Source organism: Rhinolophus ferrumequinum, chromosome 9 (assembly GCF_004115265.2).
Source record: "Rhinolophus ferrumequinum isolate MPI-CBG mRhiFer1 chromosome 9, mRhiFer1_v1.p, whole genome shotgun sequence".
NCBI lineage: Eukaryota > Metazoa > Chordata > Mammalia > Chiroptera > Rhinolophidae > Rhinolophus > Rhinolophus ferrumequinum.
The window spans coordinates 70,434,107-70,454,545 of NC_046292.1; the positions used below are offsets into that span (position 1 = coordinate 70,434,107).

At 34.7% G+C, this 20,439-nt stretch overlaps 1 protein-coding gene across 6 annotated transcripts in view; it reads left to right on the plus strand.

Annotated features, from left to right (window-relative positions):
• CCDC18 (coiled-coil domain containing 18) overlaps nt 1–20,439 on the plus strand; it is a 79,200-nt gene that overhangs the window by 24,513 nt on the left and 34,248 nt on the right. For all 6 annotated transcript variants that reach the window (XM_033114333.1, XM_033114335.1, XM_033114336.1 and 3 more), the window contains 8 exons: nt 528–748; nt 2,451–2,561; nt 3,005–3,136; nt 5,491–5,625; nt 5,785–5,862; nt 13,698–13,814; nt 14,698–14,865; nt 18,130–18,272. In XM_033114333.1, the coding sequence (XP_032970224.1) occupies nt 528–748; nt 2,451–2,561; nt 3,005–3,136; nt 5,491–5,625; nt 5,785–5,862; nt 13,698–13,814; nt 14,698–14,865; nt 18,130–18,272 (1,105 nt within the window). The remainder of the gene's footprint in view (nt 1–527; nt 749–2,450; nt 2,562–3,004; nt 3,137–5,490; nt 5,626–5,784; nt 5,863–13,697; nt 13,815–14,697; nt 14,866–18,129; nt 18,273–20,439) is intronic.

The window sequence follows — 20,439 nt, forward strand, 5'->3', positions numbered from 1 at the left end:
TCGCCCTCCAACCAACTGAGCCATTTGTCTGCCTCTACAGCAGCTCAGCGGCAGCTCAAACTAGTTGTGGAGGGCGCAGCTCACTGGCCCATGTGGGAATCCAATCGGCAACCCTGTTGTTCAGAGGTCGTGCTCTAACCAACTGAGCCATCCTGCTGCCCAACAATGTGTTTTTTTGTTTTTGTTTTTTACAATGACTTCTATCTAAAAAAATGGGATTTTTAAAGGTTGAGAAGTGCTTTCTCTGTTACATAAGAAGAGTCTTTCTGGTATGAAAGAATGGTCTAGAAAAGTGAGTGATTCAGAAAAAATTATTTCCACTTTTTTATGTATTTAATTTAGAAAGTGACTTAGTTACCATGTTCCTTTATTACGTTTTCCTTAACATAGGTCTCATTCTCCATCCCCTTTAGTATTCTTTGGATCAGAAACTAAACTTTGTTTATGATTAAATCTTTCGGCACTGCAATAGGTTTTTTTTCCTTGAAGTTTATATGGAACAATTTTCCTTTTATATTTATTGGCAGCAAGTACGAAAGATCAAAATCAACATACTGTGAACAAGCAATATGAAAGAGAAAGGCAAAGACTTGCTTCTGGAATAGAAGAACTACGTACTAAGTTGATGCAAATAGAAGCTGAGAATTCTGACTTGAAGGTTAACATGGCCCACAGAACTAGTCAATTTCAGTTGATTCAAGAGGAGCTGCTAGAGAAAGCTTCCAACTCTAGCAAACTGGAAAGTGAAGTAAGCTTGAATTAACTGTTTATATGTGCTAAATTTTCATGCAGAAAAAAAGGTATTGTTGCAGAGTTGTGTAAAAATTGTATGTTTACGTCCAGTTTTATACATTAAAAAAACTTATGGTACCACATAAGTTATAAATTCTTTTAAAATTACATTTGAAAACCTTTGGGTTTTAACCTATGTTAAAAGTAGGAAGATACACTCTAGTAGCTAAAAGGTCTAAAATTTGGTGGAACTTACAAGGTCAAACAATTAAATTCGTGAACTCATCCTAGAACAAGTGCTACATACCTCATTGCTGAATATCATTACGCTCACCTTCGAAGTACTCCCCTTGGGAAGCTATGCACCAACGTCAGTGCCTAGTCCACCCTTCAAAGCAATTTTGGAACTCTTTTTCTGGAATGGCCATCAGAGCTGTCATCGTATTACCCTTGATGTCCTGAATGTCATCAAAATGTCTTCCTTTCCGTATTTCCTTTATCTGTGGGTAAAGAAAGAAGTCATTGGGGGCCAGATCAGGTGAGTAGGGAGGGTGCTCCAATATAGTTATTTGTTTAGTGCTAAAAACTCCCTCACAGACAGTGTCGTGTGAGCTGGTGCATTGTCATGATGCAAGAGCCATGAATTGTTGGCGAAAAGTTCAGGGCGTCTAACTTTTTCATGCCTTTTCAGCACTTCCAAATAGTAAACTTGGTTAAGTGTTTGTCCAGTTGGTACAAATTCATAATGAATAATCCTCTGATATCAAAAAAGGTTAGCAACATCGTTGCAACAAATTCATGAACTTGATTGTCAGACCTCGTATATTGCGTTGCACTCTGTTATTTTTTTCCAAGTCCAAGTTAATGTGTCTAATACACATGTAAAAGTAAAGGATTTGAATTATGTAACTGGAAGGAAAGGAGTGGTAATGGAGGATTTAAAATTTTAGCAAACTGCTAAACATGCAGATTTCTGGATCCTAAGTAGTGATTTTGATTCAATAGATAAAGAGTAACGCTCAGGAATCTACATTTTTAAACAACTGCCTGTAAATCTGGTGCAAATATTCTGTGGATTACATTCTGAAAAGAGGATAATGTGTGTTTTGTAAATATCTGATCTTCATTTCCACTGATGACTGAATAAGGAGACCTCATTAAGTAATTGTGGACCAGGACCACATGTGTATATGTTACACTTAACCTTCAAACCAAAGGGTGTAGGTATCTATGGGAGCACTTTCTAAATGTCTCAGTTCTCATCTTAAAATTTGTAGTGAAGGAAAAGACCTATGGGATAGGAATTGACTTAAATAATGGAAGAGGGGATTTAGTCAGCCTATAATTACAGCCATCAGCTTACTTAGAAAATGTCAAGTATTGAGATCAATAACTTTTTTTAAAAATTACAAAATTAGCACAGACTTATTGAAAATACAGAAAGGACAAAGAAGAAAATGAATCATTGATAATTCCAGCACCAGGAATAACAATTGTTAAATTTATTATACTAATTTAAGTCTTTAGCAGCTACTTTTAAGAAATGGGTTAGGGTGCAATCCTATTTGGACATAGGGATCTGAATTAAATTATGTATCATATTACATAGATGGAATAAGCTGTGTCATATCTGTGGCCTACCCTCCACTATTTGTTTTTCTTCTAGATTGTCACTTGTTTTTAAAAATAATTTTTCATTTATTTCAATCTGTTTTCAGATGACGAAGAAATGTTCTCAACTTTTAACTCTAGAGAAACAGTTGGAAGAAAAAATAGTTGCTTATTCCACTATTGCTGCAAAAAATGCAGAACTTGAACAGGAGCTTATGGTAAAAATTACCTTTTTTGCTACAAATTCCCTGTATCTTTATTTTGATGGCATGTTTGTTTTAGTATCATTATTGTAAATTGTACCAAATAGGAAAGTATAAATTCTGCTGACCTCTTCTCACTATTCATTTTTTGTTTCTGTATTTTTAGATTAGTAGGCTTATATCGCAAGTTACTATCTATATTCTTGTATTTTTATCCTAGTATAATTGAAGGAAATAGTGGTAGTTGTTTGATATGCTTTTAAAATAGTTTAATTTCTCATTTTGATATAATTTTTTAAATAACTATTTTGTCTTATAAATTTTAAATAATTTTGAAATTTGACATTAACTACTATGAATCTTTAAAGAATAGAATATCACAAATTTAATGCTGTACTCATGTACTTTTATGTTAAAGAAGCTCTCAATTATGTTTTTAAGTGTTTTTGTATTTCTAGGAAAAGAATGAAAAGATAAGAAGTCTAGAAACCAATATCAATACAGAGCATGAGAAAATTTGTTTGGCTTTTGAAAAGGCGAAGAAAATTCATCTTGAACAGCATAAAGAAATGGAAAAGCAGATTGAAAGAGTAAGAAATTAATAATGGTTTTAAAAGTAGATATAATGTATATTTAGAATATAAATGCTAAAAGGAACCTTAAATGAGGAAATAGAAAAATTATTGGCAAGTACTATACTTAGAATCCCATTATTTCTGGATCATTTTACACTGCTTTCTTATATACTATTCCTGCCATTTCAGTTTTGTCATTTTTTTGACATTATCAAACTAAGTGATTCTGTAGACTCTTTTCCATTAGAGATATCAGTTGCTTGAAGATTGGTGGAGAGTAGAAGCACTGTTAACACTGGGTTAAAAATAAAGAGTAAAAACAAAAGTAAAGAAGAAGATGTAAGACCAAGAACACAAGACCAAATAAAAAATAGATCATTTGGATATGCTTAATAGCAGAAGGAAGCTTATGAGGAAACAAATATAGCTTGAAATATAAAGCAATAGACATTATTCAATCTGAGCAACAGAAAGGGAAAGAGATTTGGTAGAAAATGAACAGTGCCTCAGGGACCTGTGGGACAATATCATGAGGTCTAACATTCATGTCATTAGAGTCCCAGAGATGAGAATGAGATGGGTGCAAAAAAATATTTGAAGAAATAATGACTGAAAAATAATTTTATTGAAGCAAATAAATTTACAAATTCCACAAGCTCAAAGAGGTTAAATCAAAGAAAACCTCTTTCAGATACATCCGAATTCTTGCTGAAAACCAAAACAAGAAAATCTTAAAAGCAGCCGAAGATAAATAACATATTGCATATGGAGGAACAAAGATTAAAATTACTATAGATTTCTCATCAAAAACCATGAAGATTAGAAGACAGAACATTTTTCTTTAGTGCTGAAAGAGAAAAATCCATCAACCTAGAATTCTATGTCTAGTGAAAGTATTCTTTAGGAATTATAAAAACATTCTTAGATGGAGGACAATTTAGAGAATTTGTCACAAATAGACTTGTTTTAAAATAAATACTAAATAAATTTCTTCAGACCAAAGAGAAATAATACCAGAGGGAAATTTTGAACCTTTGTTGCGTGGGAGCAACAAAAACAGTAAATATTTGGTTAGATACCATGAACTATTGTTTTTCCTTTAAAGTTTTTTTGATATTTGTGACAGTTGAAAGAAAAAATTATAACATTATCTAGTAAGGTTTTCAGTCTATGTTGGTGTAATATATTGGACAACTACAATATAAAAGAGGAAGGATAAAGGGATCTATGCTATTGTCAAGTTTCAACATTTCACTTGAAGTGGCAAAATCTTAATTCTGAGGAAACCATGGAAAGTTAAAGGTCTATATTATAATCTCTGGAGAAACTACTAAAAAATATACAGATATGGTAACAAGCCAATAGATAAGTTAAAACGGAATTCTGTAAATATTCATATATTTAAGAGAAGGCTGGAAAGAAGAAACAGGAATGAAAATCAAAGGAGACAGAGAAAACAGTAAAATGGTATGCTTAATCCATGTCATATCAGATACCGGGGGTGCCAAAAAAATGTATACAAGTGGACACTGGTCAACGTTGCTCAAGCAGTAGTTCGCTGTAATCAGAAGTGTCTGGATGCTGATGGGAACCACTTTGAGCACCTCTTGTAATTTTTGCAGAAGTCAAATGTGACTTGTATTCGTCTTTTGCTATCAGTATATATTGAGTATTTCAATATTAATACAGTTTTCCTTTCTTAAAACGTGTATACATTTTTTTGGCACACTCTGTACATATCCTACAACCAGTAAGTCCACTTTTAATTTTGGTCTGTTCCAAAGAAGCTTTAATATATGTACATAAATAGACATGTACAAAAGCGTTATTATGACATTGTTGTAATAGTGAAAAAGCAAAATATCTAACTGTTCCTGAGGAGAGGAGTAGACAAACTGTAGTTTGTTGTTACAATGGAATACTATAATGCCTTAAAAATACGTGAACTAGACCCACATAGATAAATGGAAAATATCTATGGATAAATATCTAATTCAATATTGAGTGAAAAAAAAGTTGCTGAAGTTTGCAGAAATGTTGATACCATCTATTTAAATTTTCAAAACAGAAAACTGTATTACGAATTGTTCATGTATCAACTTGTATAATAAAAGCACAAAAAGCATTTGTAAGACTGAAACACACCAGAGAATGATACAGGCCAATTTCAGCATAGTTTTGGTGAGGGAGGAAAAGGATGAGACATGGGCTTGTGATTTCATTACTTTTCTAAAAAGCAAATGGAAGGAAATTTGGCAAAATGCAAAAATCTGTGTAATTTCAGTGGTATTTTAACATGTATTGTTTCTGTATATTTAAAATGTTTTAAAATTTGACATAAAAGTTAATAAATTCTTTTTTATTTTTAGCTTGAATCTCAACTAGAGAAAAAAGACCAACAATTTAAAGAGCAAGAAAACACTATGTCTGTGTTACAGCAAGACATAATATGCAAGCAACATCATCTTGAATCACTAGACAGACTATTGACAGAAAGCAAAAGGGTAAAATCATGTTTATAAAAGTGCTGTTTAAAAGTTGACTACTATTTTATGTTTCTGTAACATACCTTTAACTTTAATCAAGTCACTTGTTTAATAGCTTGTTAGTAGTGCTGAAACATTCATACTCATATTTTTGCTTACCAATCTGTATGTTTTCAGGAAATGGAAAAGGAAAATATGAAGAAAGATGAAGCTTTGAAAGCATTACAGAACCAAGTATCTGAAGAAACAATCAAGGCTAGTATGCTAATACTTTAAAAATTTTTTTTCTCTGGGAGGTGAACACATAATGCAATATACAGATGATGTATTATAGAATTGTGCACTTGAAACCTATGTAGTTTGGTTGCCCATTGTCACCCCAATAAATTTTAATTTAAAAAAAGTTTTTTTTCTTAATGGAGACATTTCTTAATGGAGACATTTTCTTTTTTTCTTTTTTTAAAATTAAAGTTTATTGGGGTGACAATTGTTAGTAAAGTTACATAGATTTCAGGTGTACAATTTTGTAATATATTATCTCACATTGGGTGTTTACCACCCAGAGTGAGTTCGCTTTCCATCACCATATATTTGACCCCATTTATTCTCTTCTACAACCCCCCTACCCCTTTACCCTCTGGTAACCCCTAAACTATTGTCTTATGTCTATAAGTTTTTGTTCCTTCATTTGTTTGTTTTGTTCTTTTGTTGTTTTCAGTTTTATATACCACATATCAGTGAAATCATATGGTTCTCTATTTTTTCTGTGTGACTTACTTCACTTAGCATTATAACCTCAAGATCTATCCATGTTGTCACAAATGATTTCATCTTTTTCATCTTTTCTTACCGCCGAATAATATTCCATTGTGTGTATATACCATGACTTCTTTATCCATTCATCTATCGAAGGACATTTTGGTTGTTTCCATGTCTTGGCCACTGTAAATAAAGCTGCAATGAACATTGGAGCACACGTGTTTTTATGGATAAATGTTTTCAGATTTTTTGGGTAGATACCCAGGAGAGGGATTGCTGGGTCATATGGTAATTCTATTCTTAATTTTTTGAGGAACCTCCACACTGCCTTCCATAGGGGCTGCACCAATCTGCATTCCCACCAACAGTGTATGAGGGACTTCAGTTTTTCACCGTTAATTATGATATTACTGAGGGTTTGTCATATATGGCCTTTATTATGTTAAGGTATTTTCCTTTTATACCATTTTGATTAAGTGTTTTAATCATAAATGGATATTGTATCTTGTCAAACGCTTTTTCTGCATCAATTGATATAATCATATGATTTTTGTCCTTTATTTTGTTTATGTGATGTATCACATTGATGGATTTGCGGATGTTGAACCATCCTTGTGCCCCTGGGATGAACCCCACTTGGTCATGATGAATAATCTTTTTAATGCATCGTTGCATTCAATTTGCTAGAATTTTGTTTAGGATTTTTGCGTCTGTATTCATCAGAGATATTGGTCTGTAGTTTTCTTTTTTTGTTTTATCCTTACCAGGTTTTGGTATCAGGATAATGTTGGCCTCATAAAATGAGTTAGGGAGTATTGTCTCTTCTTCAAATTTTTGGAAGAGTTTGAATAGGACAGGTAATAGATCCTCTTTGGAGGTTTGGTAGAATTTACTAGTGAAGCCATCTGGTCCCGGACTTTTGCTTTTGGGAAGGTTTCAGATGACTGATTCAATTTCCTTACTGGTGATTGGTCTATTGAGATTTTCCAATTCTTCGTGATTCAGCCTAGGAAGGCTATATGTTTCTAAGAACTTGTCCATTTCTTCTAGGTTATTGAATTTGGTGGCATATGTGATAACTTCCCCTCTTTCATTTCTGATTTTGTTTATTGTCTTTTCTCTTTTTATCTTAGCGAGTCTAGCCAAGGGTTTGTCAATTTTATTAATCTTTTCAAAAAACGAGCTCTTTGTCACATTTATTTCTTCTATTGTCTTTTGTTCTCTATTTCATTTAGTTTTGCTCTGATTTTTATTTCCTTTCTTCTGCTGGGTTTCATTTGTTCTTCTTTTTCTAGTTCTTTAATGTGAGGTTATTTATTATTTATCTGGGATTTTTCTTCTTTCTTGAGATAGGCCTGTAATGATATAAATTTTCCTCTTAAAACTGCTTTCGCTGCATCCCAAAAATTTTAGTAGGATGTATTTTTTTTTAATAAAGGTTAATGGGGTGACAATTGTTAGTAAAGTTACATGGATTTCAGGTGTACAATTCTGTATTACATCATCTATGAATCCCATTATGTGTTCATCACCCAGAGTCACTTCTCCTTCCATCACCATATATTTGATCCCCTTTACCCTCATCTACCACCCTCCTCCCCCCGGTAGGATGTATTTTCATTCTCATTTGTTTCTATGTATCTTTTGATCTCTCCTCTTCTTTCTTCTTTGACCGGTCATTCTTTAAAAGTGTGTTGTTTAATCTCCATGTATTTGTGGTTTTTCCTGCTTTCTTTTTGCAGTTGATACCAATTTCAAAGCCTTGTGATCAGACAATATGTTTGGTATGATATCAATCTCCTTAAATTTGCTGAGGCTAGTTTTATGTCCCAATATTTGGTCTATCCTTAAAAATGTTCCATGTACACTAGAGAAAAATGTATAGTGTGGTGTTCTAGAATGAAGTGCTCTATAGATGTCAATTATGTCCAGTTCCTGCAACGTGTCATTTAGGGCTGCTATTTCTTTCTTTGTTTTCTCTTTGGATGATCTATCCATAGCTGTCAATGATGTATCTAGGTCTCTTAGTATAACTGTGTTTTGGTCAATTTCTCCCTTTAGTTCTGTTAGTAGTTGCTTGGTATGTTTCAGTGCTCCCTGAATGGGGGCATGAATATTGATGACTGTTATGTCTTCTTGTTGTATAGTCCCCTTTATCATTATGAAATGTCAATCTTTGTCTCTTGTTACCTTTTTTATCCTGAAGTCTGTTTTATCTGATATCAGTATGATATACCTGATTTTCTCTGAATACCAATTGCTTAGAGTGTCAATTTCCACACTTTCATTTTGAGTCTGTGTTTGTCCTTGTAGCTGAGATGTGTCTCTTGGAGGCAGCATATGGTTGGGTTTCGTTTTTTGATCAAATCTGCTACTCTGTGCCTATTTATTGGTGAGTTTAGTCCATTTACATTTAGGGTGATTATTGATATGTGAGGATTTCCTATCATTATATCTTTGGTTTTCTGGTAAGATTGTGTCTCCATAGTTTCTTTGCCTTTATGTTGTTGTCTGTTATTTCTGTGTGGTGGTATTCTATGATTTTTCCCTCTGTTGCTTCTTTTATTATGTTATATATTTTGGTTCTGGATTTTTTTTGAGTGGTTACCATTAAGTTTATGTAAAAGAAAGTTTTATATTTAGAGTATTTCATTTCTTCAGCATGCTTACTTTCTCCATTTCCATATTCCAGTTCAAGCCTTTACTGTCCCCCCTTTTATGTTTTGGTTATCATAAATTATCCCTATTTATGCTGGTTGAATAGCCTCCTTCAGTATTTCTTGTAGTGCAGGTTGTGTGTTAGAGAATTCCCTTAGCTTTTGTATGTCTGGAAAGGTCTTTATTCCTCCTTTATATCTAAAGGATATCTTTGCTGGATATATTATTCTTGGCTCATAATTTCTCTCTTTCAATAGTTTGAATATTTGATTCCACTCCCTCCTGGCTTGTAGAGTTTCTGCTGAAAAATCTGATGATAATCTAATGGGCTTTCCTTTGTAGGTTACCGTCTCCTTTTCCCTGGCTGCCTTGAGGATTCTTTCGTTGTCATTAATTTTTGACAGCTTCTATACAATGTGCTTTGGAGAAGGGTTGTTGGGATTGAGGTAATTAGGTGTTCTATTTGCTTCTTGGATTCGAGGATCCAGTTCTGTCCACAAGCTTGGGAAGTTCTTGTCGACTAATTTGCTCATATATATTCTGTTCCCTTCTCTCATTTTTCTCCTTCTGGTATGCCCATTATTCTTATATTGCTCTTTCTGATGGAGTCAGAAAGTTCTTGTAGAGTTCTTTCATTTCTTTTAAGTCTCAAGTCTCTTTCTTCTTCTATCCGTGTCATTTCTAGATTTCTATCTTCAATGTCACTGATTCTTTCCTCCCTCTGGTCAACTGTACTACCTAAACTGGCTATTTATTTCTTCATTTCTTCTATTGAATTCTTAATCTCCAGAAATTCTATTTGGTTCTTTTTTAAAATTTCAATCTCTTTGGTAAAATGTTCATTTTGTTCTTTGATTGTGTTTCTGAGTTCATTAAACTGCCTTTGTTTTCTTGCATCTCATTGCATTTTCTTAAGAACTGCAATCTTGATTTCTGTCATTTAAGTCACATATTTAAGTTCATTTACTGGAAACTTTTATTTTCTTTCTGAGCTACTTGTTACCTTGGTTATTCATGGCTATTAATGATTTATTATTTCTCTTCCTAGATATCTACAGGAGTGGGTTCTGCAACAGGTTGATAGAAAGAGGTCTTTCTTTTGTTTTCCAGTAGGTGTTGGTAGAATGTTTTATTTTCTCTGACTGCAGCCTTCTATTCTCTCTCACGCTGCAGTGTTATATTTTCACTGCACTATTCCGACTTCTCACACAATGCGGGGATTCCCTGGAAGGCGGGCTTCTCCTCTGTGAACAGTTCGCCTGGGTCATAGGGTACCACCTCTGTGGGGGTATGTGGAGAGCTTCTGAAGTTCCAAAGCTCTTCCTGCACCAGATTCAGAGCCCCTGTGTCTCAGCAGCTCTGTTTACTCCTGCAGGGATCCGCCCAGATAGGTGGGGACGGGGGGGGGGGGGTAGGGCAGGGGTAGTGAGGGGGGTTGTGAGAGGTGGCCCAGCGCAATGGCAGCGACCACCACCACAGCCAGTCCTGCTTCCACAGCTCCCTGCCCTTTGCCGGAACTAGTTGGGCAGGGAGTCCGTGTCTGTGGACCACAGTTCTCAGAACTGCAAATATTCTGTTCTTTTGATCTGACACTGCTACTGTTCTACTTCTAGCACCGGGCAGGAGGTGTGGGACAAGCTCTGGGAGGGTAAGGAGGGGGCAGCTAGGCTCAGTGCCTAAGGCTTCCATTCTCTGCTTGGCATTGGGGGCTTAAACCACCGTTTTCAGCTTTCTTCCCTCAGTCTTTGCTCCCAGGTCTCTGCTGTGAGCCTTGGGTTCAGCCATGTTATATGCTGTCCCCTCAGCCCTGTGGGCCATAAGCGGAGCCCTGGCAGTCTGAGTTCTTCCCTCTCCCGCAGCTGCGGTAGTTCTGGAATGCAGCGAGCTCAGAGCACTGAGCTAGGTCTGCGTCCTGCATCTCACTTCTCCCTTCCCTCCTCCCCCACTTGTGCAGTTTGCCCACCTTTAGGTGATTTCAGTAGTGCACCTTAGTCTTGCCTGTCTGCTGCACAGGGAGTCCTTTGTGGAATTATAGTTGTTCAATTTGTTGTAAATTCCAGGGGAGATTTCAAGAGGCTTACACCGCCATTTTCATGACGTCACCTACCGAGACATTTTCTTAATGGAGACATTTTTTACTTTTCTTTATACATTGTAAAAATTATTCATATAAAAATTAAGAGGTAAAGATTTTACCTGGGTCAATGAACTTAGTTTCTGTAAGTATATTTTCTTCAATGTGAATTATGATCTTAATTATTTGATAGTTGATAGTCTGGTTTGTAGATTACCTAACCTTTTTTTTGCCTACTTAAGCTTTTTTTGGCCTTAAAAAGGATGTTTTTTTTAACACAAATTTTTTTTTTTAGCATTAGCTACTTATTAACATTACTAGTGAAGAATTAACAGGGAAAGTGAAGGGAGGAAAACTAGAAGCAGTCCAGTTTTGCTTCTTTTTACCAGTTCTGCTATAATATTAATTAGGGGATAAATTCAGAATATCCAGAATTCAGAATTCAGATAAAATTCAGAATTCAGAATTCAGATAAAATACAGTGTTCTGATTAGTGTATCTTCATGGTTAAAAGCACGGGCTTTGAAGCTAAATTGACTTAGATTTCACTTCTGGCTTCGGAGTGTTAACTGACTAAACTTGGATAGGTTATATAAGCTCTCAGAACTTTAGTTTCTTCATCTGTAAAATAAGGATATTAATACCCTAGAGAGTCAGTCTGAGGATTACATAAATGAGATACATAAAATGGTTAGCGTATACTAAGTTACTCAAAGTTTCATAACTAATTACTATGTATTAAATATTTTCTCCTTTGCATTTTTAGTGTTAAAAATAGGTCCAAATATACTGCTACCTTTATTCTATCATATATGGCTTGAATATAAAGGATTAAAAAAATTGATATTTAGTACTTTTTGCCTAGTACTTTGTTTTCATTCCATTTTGTGAGCTTGTATAACCATGTAAATACAATGATATGTTTATCCATAACTTTCCTATAGTATCCTCCAAAACATTTAATATTTCATGCCATATCAATTTATTTCTTCATAAATTGATATGGCATGAAATATTATGTAAATAATATGTAAAAATAACCTCTAAGATCATCAGTATTAAAAAACTCATTGCTATACAAAGGTTATAGGCATGAGATAATTTTATTAAATAAAATTTACATTTCCACTTATATTTTTCCGTAAACTACCTAACACATCTAATCTGTCTGTCTCCTGGGAAATTATTTCCATATGTTAGTAACCAGGTATGAGACAGGAAGGAAATCAGCAAAAGAATGAATTATGATTTTGGATTTTATTCCCTTGGTACCTTTAATAGGCTTGCTGTTATGGGGGGGGGGAATCAAAATGAGGAAGAAACGTAGAAACAAACTTTCTATGACTCAAGCTATACTAAATGATTCTTAGCATATAGGATATTTGTAGCAACAAAATAGAAGTTTGAAACCTAGTTTTCTCTTCTTGATCATGTTATACCACCTTTCTTTCCTGACTTTAGGCCATGTTCCTCTACATGCTTCAGTGTGTTCTTTGCATAAAATGTATTATGAATTTTCTATCTGCATGTGAGTTATAAGGATTACTTTAAAGTTATATCATTTAAGTAAGTAAGTTAGAAAGATTTGGAAGCCCTTTTATTTCTGATGAATTATTAGCTCATGCATTGGCTTACTTACTTAAAAGGTCATCTTTCATTTCTTGCAGAATATCTGCTGTCCCCTATACCTATTGAACAAAGGTGGGACTAAGGTGAAGTAAGCGAGGCAAAATTTAAGGAGATGTTTACTCTCAGGGTCGTATGAGTAAAGGGTCAGAACTTGCATGATCCTGAGAGTGAGTGCCTCCTTAAATTCGGAGCCCTAGGCACCTTCCTTGCGTACCCTAGTCCTAGCCTTGTTACTGAATCAGAATCTTCATTTCGGTGGGATGTCCAGGTGATTTGTGTGCCCATTAAAACCTTGAGAAACACTGGCTTGAATATGCGCATTAAAACCTTGAGAAACGCCAGCTTGTTCCCTTTCTTTTCCTGGTCTAGGATTCAATTATAATTCGCATGTTGTGTTTGGTTCTTCAGATTCCCCTAAACTCACTGTCTCCTATTCCTTATGACATTGAAAAGTCTAAGTCAGCTAGAACACCACATGAGTTATACTGCATTCCTCTTACTGCTTCACATCAGGTGGCACATAATGTCAGATCACCCCATTATTGGCATTGCCAATCTTGACAACCTTATTAAGGACAGTTGGCCTGACTGTCTTGCCAGTCTTATCTCCCAAATGTCCATTTCTTACAAATTCATACTCTTCATGCCCTAAGCCACTGCCAGTTGCTCACCATTCCCTTTTGCAGTGCCTTGACTCTGAACATACTCCCTCTCCCTTCAGTGCCCGTCTTCACTTGTTCATGTCCTGTTTACTCTGTAGGACTCCAGTCTCAGTTTTCCTAGTTTGCAATGAAAAATTAGTTTTCTGAATAAATCTCTTCTGCAATAGCATTTTACATCCTAAGTTGGACTGTATATACACTGTTTGATATACAGCAGTAAGGTAACATTAAGACATAAATCTGTAAAATATTGAGCTTATAATGTGCACTCGTTAATAATAGTTAATTTTCCTTTTTTTCCTGCTTAGGTCAGACAGTTGGATTCAGCATTGGAAATTTGTAAGGAAGAGCTTGCCTTGCATTTGAATCAATTGGAAGGAAATAAAGAAAAGTTTGAAAAACAGCTAAAGAAGAAATCTGAAGAGGTAAATTAACATTTCCTTTATATATATACATATAGCATATTTTTCAATATGAGATATTTTTGAGATATTGTTTATTTTCAAGATACTTTAAAAAGTCCATCTTTATGTGGCTGATATAAAAAAATTCCAATAAAATGTACATTCCAATTCTATATTCTTTTAAAAATAAACACAATTTCAGTACATCACAAAATATGACACCTTAAAATTCTGATTCATTTATATATTTAGGGGAATCAGAAAATTTAATTATTATTAATATGACAGTAATTCTAATATAGATGATTAATACTTAGAACACTGTTTTAGATTTAAAGGTATAAAATTCTTCAAATTTTTTCCATTTTGATTTTGTTCTTTCTAATTATCTGAAGATTGAGAACTAGAAGTTCAACTTTCTTTATTGAGACAAGTTTCTCAGATGCTAGTTAGAAGACTTTTTTGAGTTATTCTGTTTTCTCACTGTTTACCACTTTGCTTTCAACATAATACGTGCTCATTAAATGTTTGCTCAAAGGAATAATCTTAATGGAGAATTCCTTTATTTCTTTGTTAGAATTTATAATATAATATTTAAACCTTAAATTCATGTTTAGAAATAGTTCCCAGCAAATCTTTGTCAAGGTGACTTGAATGTATCAGAAAGGTCCAACCAAAAAAACAGAAACCCTTTTATATCTTTAAAATGGAGGGAATTTTTTACAGCGAATTAAATACACAGGTGATGGAAGAGTGGAAAAGCCAAACAAAGCATGCTAAGGTGACTGAGATTATCATAAGCAGACACCCATTGCTAACGTTAGGGATAGAAGACCAGCTTTGACATTTTGTTGCTTTTTATTTGAAACATATCATTGTAATTAGAAATGTATATATTTGTTAGGTATATTGTTTACAGAAAGAGCTAAAGATAAAAAGTCACAGTCTTCAAGAGACCACTGAGCAAAACGTTATTCTACAGCATACTCTTCAGCAACAGCAGCAAATGTTACAACAAGAGACAATTAGAAATGGAGAGCTAGAAGATACTCAAACTAAACTTGAAAAACAGGTATATGTTATTGGTCAGAATTATTTTATTTGTATGAAATAGAATTTTTTTTTTAATTTTTTTATTGAGGAACAGTGTGTTTTTCCAAGATCCATCAACTCCAAGTCAAGTCGTTGTTTTCAATATAGTTGTGGAGGGTGCAGCTCACTGGCCCATGTGAGAATGGAACCGGTGACCTTGGTGTTATGAGCACTGTGCTCTAACCAACTGAGCTAACCGACCACCCCTGAAATAAAAATTTTTACAATTGATAGTACATTTTTAGATATAAAATTGCTGTTTAACACCAAAGATTTCATATTATAAGAAATATTCTATATTGACATTGTAAAATGGATATAGTTCTATTCCTATGTAATGTGACCATCTAATACCATGGGCACATTTTTGTCATTCCATACAACTTAGTTATAATTTAGACTTCTTTATTCTATCTCTCCTTTCTTCTTGTATTTGAATATAATTCCTGTCTAAATCATTATACCTTCTAATCTCTTCTTTTTGGATCTGGACACGTGTGATAATCCTTAAAGAAATGCCAAAGCAATGCACTAAAAGAAAAATCCCAAAGGGTACTATTTATTTCTAAAAATAAGTTACTATTCCAAAGAAAAAGTCCTAGGAAAATTTATTCTAGAATCTAATCTTTTCTGTCTCATTCATTACCAAATTCATCTGAATTCTTCAGACAAATATTTCACATATTTTGTTGTATTTCTCTTTTCAAACTTTATAGAAACATACATCAGGAAATGATGGTTCCCTGTAATCTCACAACACCTCACCTTTATGTCATTTATATGACTTTTTATCTATATATTCTGAATTCATCCTGAGCTTCTCCAATGGAACTAAAGAATCTCCTCTCAACACATTCAAACATATCAGGCAGGTATTATGTATCACTCCCCATTCCTTTTGTTAAAGTCTAAACCTATTGCTTGATATGCCTGCTGTACAGCTTTATCCTTTGTAGCATTTCTTCATCTCATCTGTGTTAGATTCTTATTTCCTAAACTCTTGTCACTGACTCTGAATTTTGCAGGAATAATTATAATTCTTGTTCCTTCTGGAGTTGTTTTCATTTCTATAATGCTGTTACAGTTTTCTTCGGTTTTTTCCCCCACTAAATCTACCAGTTCATTTGTATTTTTCATTTGATGATTGTATTTCTTCACGATATTTATTTTAAGTTTTGTGTTCTATCTTTAACTTCTTTGAGGGTCTAAAGGAGTTTATATCAAAAAATTTCTTCAGTATTTGGAGTAAATTTTTTAGCAGGTATTTTTCTAGCTTTCATTCCTGTTCTACTATGCATAGATTTTGTCCTGGATTCTTTCAGATTATTACTTATTTTTAGATTTTTTTTCTGCTTATGAGGGTGCGCTTTAATTAAGCACAGAGTGGGTAGATTTTTCATGGTTCCCTTCCCTTCATACCTGGGTACTATTTTTCATTTTGAATTTTCATAAGAGTTTATTTGAGCCAAATGACGACATATGCCAGGGAGCAAGGTGTCAAATCCTCCCTTTCTGGGTACTATTTTAATTTTATTCTTGGAACTTGAGTTGGGGGTGTGGATATTAATGATTTATAATCTGTATTTAGTTCTTCGGTGAGAGGTTTTAGAAGTGCAAAGAGGATATTAAAGTTATTAACCAGAGGTTAACTTTGAGAGCTCAGTCATGTAAATGTTCTTTGAAAACACAGAATGGCTGAGATTAACTAGGGAGAGTATAGAATGACGGGTGAGAAGATTGACTTGGACAGATCTCTAAGGGACGTGGTATATGGAAGCCAAGTAGGTATTTCATGAAGTAAGGAATGATAGTTGGTGTCATTGGCTACTGCAATCAATGTCAAGTAAATTGAGGGTTGGGAAGTATCCATTGGAATTGGCAACATGGAGGTCATTGATGACACAGAGCAGTTTCTGTTGAATGACCAGATTGGTTCGGGTTGAGGAATGAATGAGAAGTGAGAAAATGATACAAGCATAGAAACTCTCAGAAGTTGGGCTATAAAGGGGAGGGAAGAAAAGGTGGTAGTTGGAGGGAGGTAAAGTATAAAGGAAAATTTTTGATGATGGGAAGATCTTGAACATGCTTAAATGCTAATATAAAGAAACCAGAAGAGAGATTGAAGATACAGCAGAAAGTAGAGATAGTCAATTATATGAGGTTCCTGAGAAAGTGGATAGGAATTGAATCCAGAATACCTATGAAGCAATTTGACTTGTACAGGAGGAAGAATACCTCCTTCACAGTAGTAAAACAGAAGGAAGAATAAATAGGAGAAAATGCAGGTTAGGTTGTAGCAAATGCGGTTGTAATGTTTGAGGGCATATGAATCTAGAAATCCTTCACTGAATGAGCAATTTGTGAAGAAGGAAAGGAACATAGTTGGACAAGAGAAGAAAGAACATTTCAAATGGAAATAATGAATAGGGGAACATTTACCATTATTTTATTCAATTCTTTTTTTTTTTAAGGAGAGCGCAGCTCACAGTGGTCCATGCGGGATCGAACTGGCAACCTTGGTGTTATTAGTACCACGCTCTAACCAACTGAGCTAACTGTTCAATTCTTATAAATCCTAAATTAGTGTTATGATGTAGCCATTTCTATAAATATGTATATGAATGAAATGTCTTTATTATTGAAAATTGTTTTGCTTTTATATTTTAAAACATTACAGTAAGTCCTCACTTAACGTCTTCAATAAGTTCTGTGACACTAAAGTGAAATGATGTATAATGAAATCAATTTTACCACAGGCTAATTGATGTAATCAAAAGTTAGGTTCCTATGTACCTCATCGATGTTACAATAAACAGCTAGGGTTTCCAGGCGGGAATTCCCACCCGTTCTCAGGAATTTTTTCTCGCTTTCTCATTCCGAAAGTTGGTCGGGAAATCGTGAAAATCGACTCTTTGAATGCAGGTGGCTGGTAGTATCGGCCGTCACTTTGTGGAAACAATTCATCGTGGAGAACAGAAAATAGTTTATATCTTGGGATTTGGGAACAGGAAAACGAAAAAAATTCCTGAGAACAGGCGGGAATTCCCTCCTGGAAACCCTAGAAACAGCATTGAATGAAATGACATTTTTCGAGGACTTGCTGTACTTCCTGATCTGTACACTGATTTTTGTAATACATCTTGAAACTGAATGATAGGCTAGGCTACAAACTTACATAAATATTTTTTTCTGAAGAATATTGAGCTGTGACTGAATTTAAAATACTTACTGAAAACTTTACAAGGTATCAAAACTGGAACAAGAGCTTCAAAAACAAAGGGAAAATTCAGCTGAAAAATTGAGAAAAATGGAGGAGAAATGTGAAGCAGCCGCACATGAAGCAGATTTGAAAAGGCAGAAAGTTATTGAGCTTACTGGCACTGCCAGGTAAAATGAATATGTTAGTGTTTATTATCTTTCTGTTTAAACGTCAGTAGTACCTGAGTTTCAATATCAGATAATGTTCAGTGAAGCTTTTGCTTAAGGAATTAATTTCTCTACAGTCTGTGTTCCTATAGTATTTTATTAACCTCCCTCTTAACCTTCCTACTATTATATAAGTTCCTTAAGGCCAAGATAATATCTGGTTTATTTTAAGGGTTCTCTCACAACAATTAGCATAATACCTCACAGACACTCAGCAACTGTTGTAGTAAATTAAATTGTGAATAACATAAAAGTTTCAGACAAAGATGTACTCATATATAGGAATTGGGTCTAATTATTTATGAGAGGGAATAACTTAACAGAATAAAGCAGTCGTTCTCAACCTTGACTAAACCTTGACTGAACATTAAAATCACCCAGGGAACTTTAAAAAGTACTGATGCCTGGGTCCCACCTCTAAAGATTCTGATTTGTAGTTTTCAGCTTATGTGTCCCTTTCTAATTAGTCAAGAAAGGGACACATGAGCTGAAAGCTATACACAGCTTCCCCAGACCTCTTCTACTTTGTCAACAAGAATTGACATAATTAATAATATACTCATAATTAGCCCAGCATTTTACCAATAGGAGTCAGGAGTTAATTTATGCACTTGAACTAAAACCACATGTCCCCAGGCTCCCTTTCCCCCACTGACCGGAGTAAAGATAGAGCCTTTTGCTTTGAGTAGCAACTTGCTTCCCCAGATGTCCTCAACTTTCTCAACAGAGTCAAGAGGGTGTCCTATGTAAGACTAAGATCACAGTTCTTCGGATTCTTCAGACCTTCTTTCTTCCATTGACAGGTGTCTACCCACAACACAGCCTCAACACCAGTGTATACCTTAATTCCTCAAAGATTAATCACAGTATAATTTTATCCTTGCTTATGCGAAACACCACAAGAAGCTAAGATTTCCAGGTCAACTGTCATCTCTCATACTAACCTCTCTATGTATTCTCTTCTGTTCTCCCGTTCCATTCCACCTTCTGAAAGACTTCCACTGTGTCCTCTGAAATTCACAATCCGTCCTGAGAGACATACCCTATATTCTCCACTTCTTTTTCCTGGTGGAGAAATAGAAATCTGACTCTCCCCTGAGTTCATTGTGTCTTTCCCTGCAGCCTTCTAAAATAAAAACTTTTCCGCACAGTTCTTACACCACAGGGTCAAGATGTAGAGGAGTATACTAGTCATGTACTCCATGAACCTCATGTCATCAGATTATACCATCCCTCACTGTTGCTGACACCTACGGGCCACCTGACTTACTGTTGCTCTCTAACACCACTTCTGTCGTTATTTGGGGGGATTTCAATATCTATCTATCTAGCTGATCTTTCTGACATCTTAGCCTCTCATTTTTTAAAATTCTTCTCTAATGATCATGATTTCTATATACCTCAGCCACTCACTCACATGATTTACCCTACATCTTGTCATTTATAATGTCTCCAATATTTCATCATAATCTGAATATTAATGCATCTACCCCTATGTTATCATCTCATTCCCTTTTAATACCTCAAATTCAACAATCTGTGGTCTCCAGACCTCTAATCCATCAGTTCCACAACTGTATCAATCCCTGATGCCTCTCTTCTCTTTTTACCCAGTTTAAATGCTTACTAGTTATTAAAATCATTGATTTACATATACGCATAACTCCCATACCTCTCTCTTACTTTGTGATACTCAGCCTACAATTCCAACTCAGACTACTCCATCTTTATAGAGGCTGGAGAAAAATAGAACCACACTGACCAATCTTGCTTTAAATTCATGATTTCATACTTTAAGTGTTCCCTTAATGCTGTCTGACAATCATACCACTCACTCTTGTAGAATACTCTTCTACACCTTTGCCTTTTCTTTCAAAACTCCAACACCCCATCCCCAATCTTGCTTTTTGTTACACTGAGAAAATTGAAGCAGTTGTTTCTTCCTTTTCTCACCCCTACAATTTGACTAATAGACAAAAACTCTTCCTGATTATGGCAAGTAGGCACATTCAGTAGGAAAAGTAAGTCCCAAATACCAATAGGAAGCTTATAAACTAGATAATTATATTTCATAAGAAAGATGCACCCTAGTTCCAAGGAATCTCTTCATGAAGCAAGGTTTTCTGTT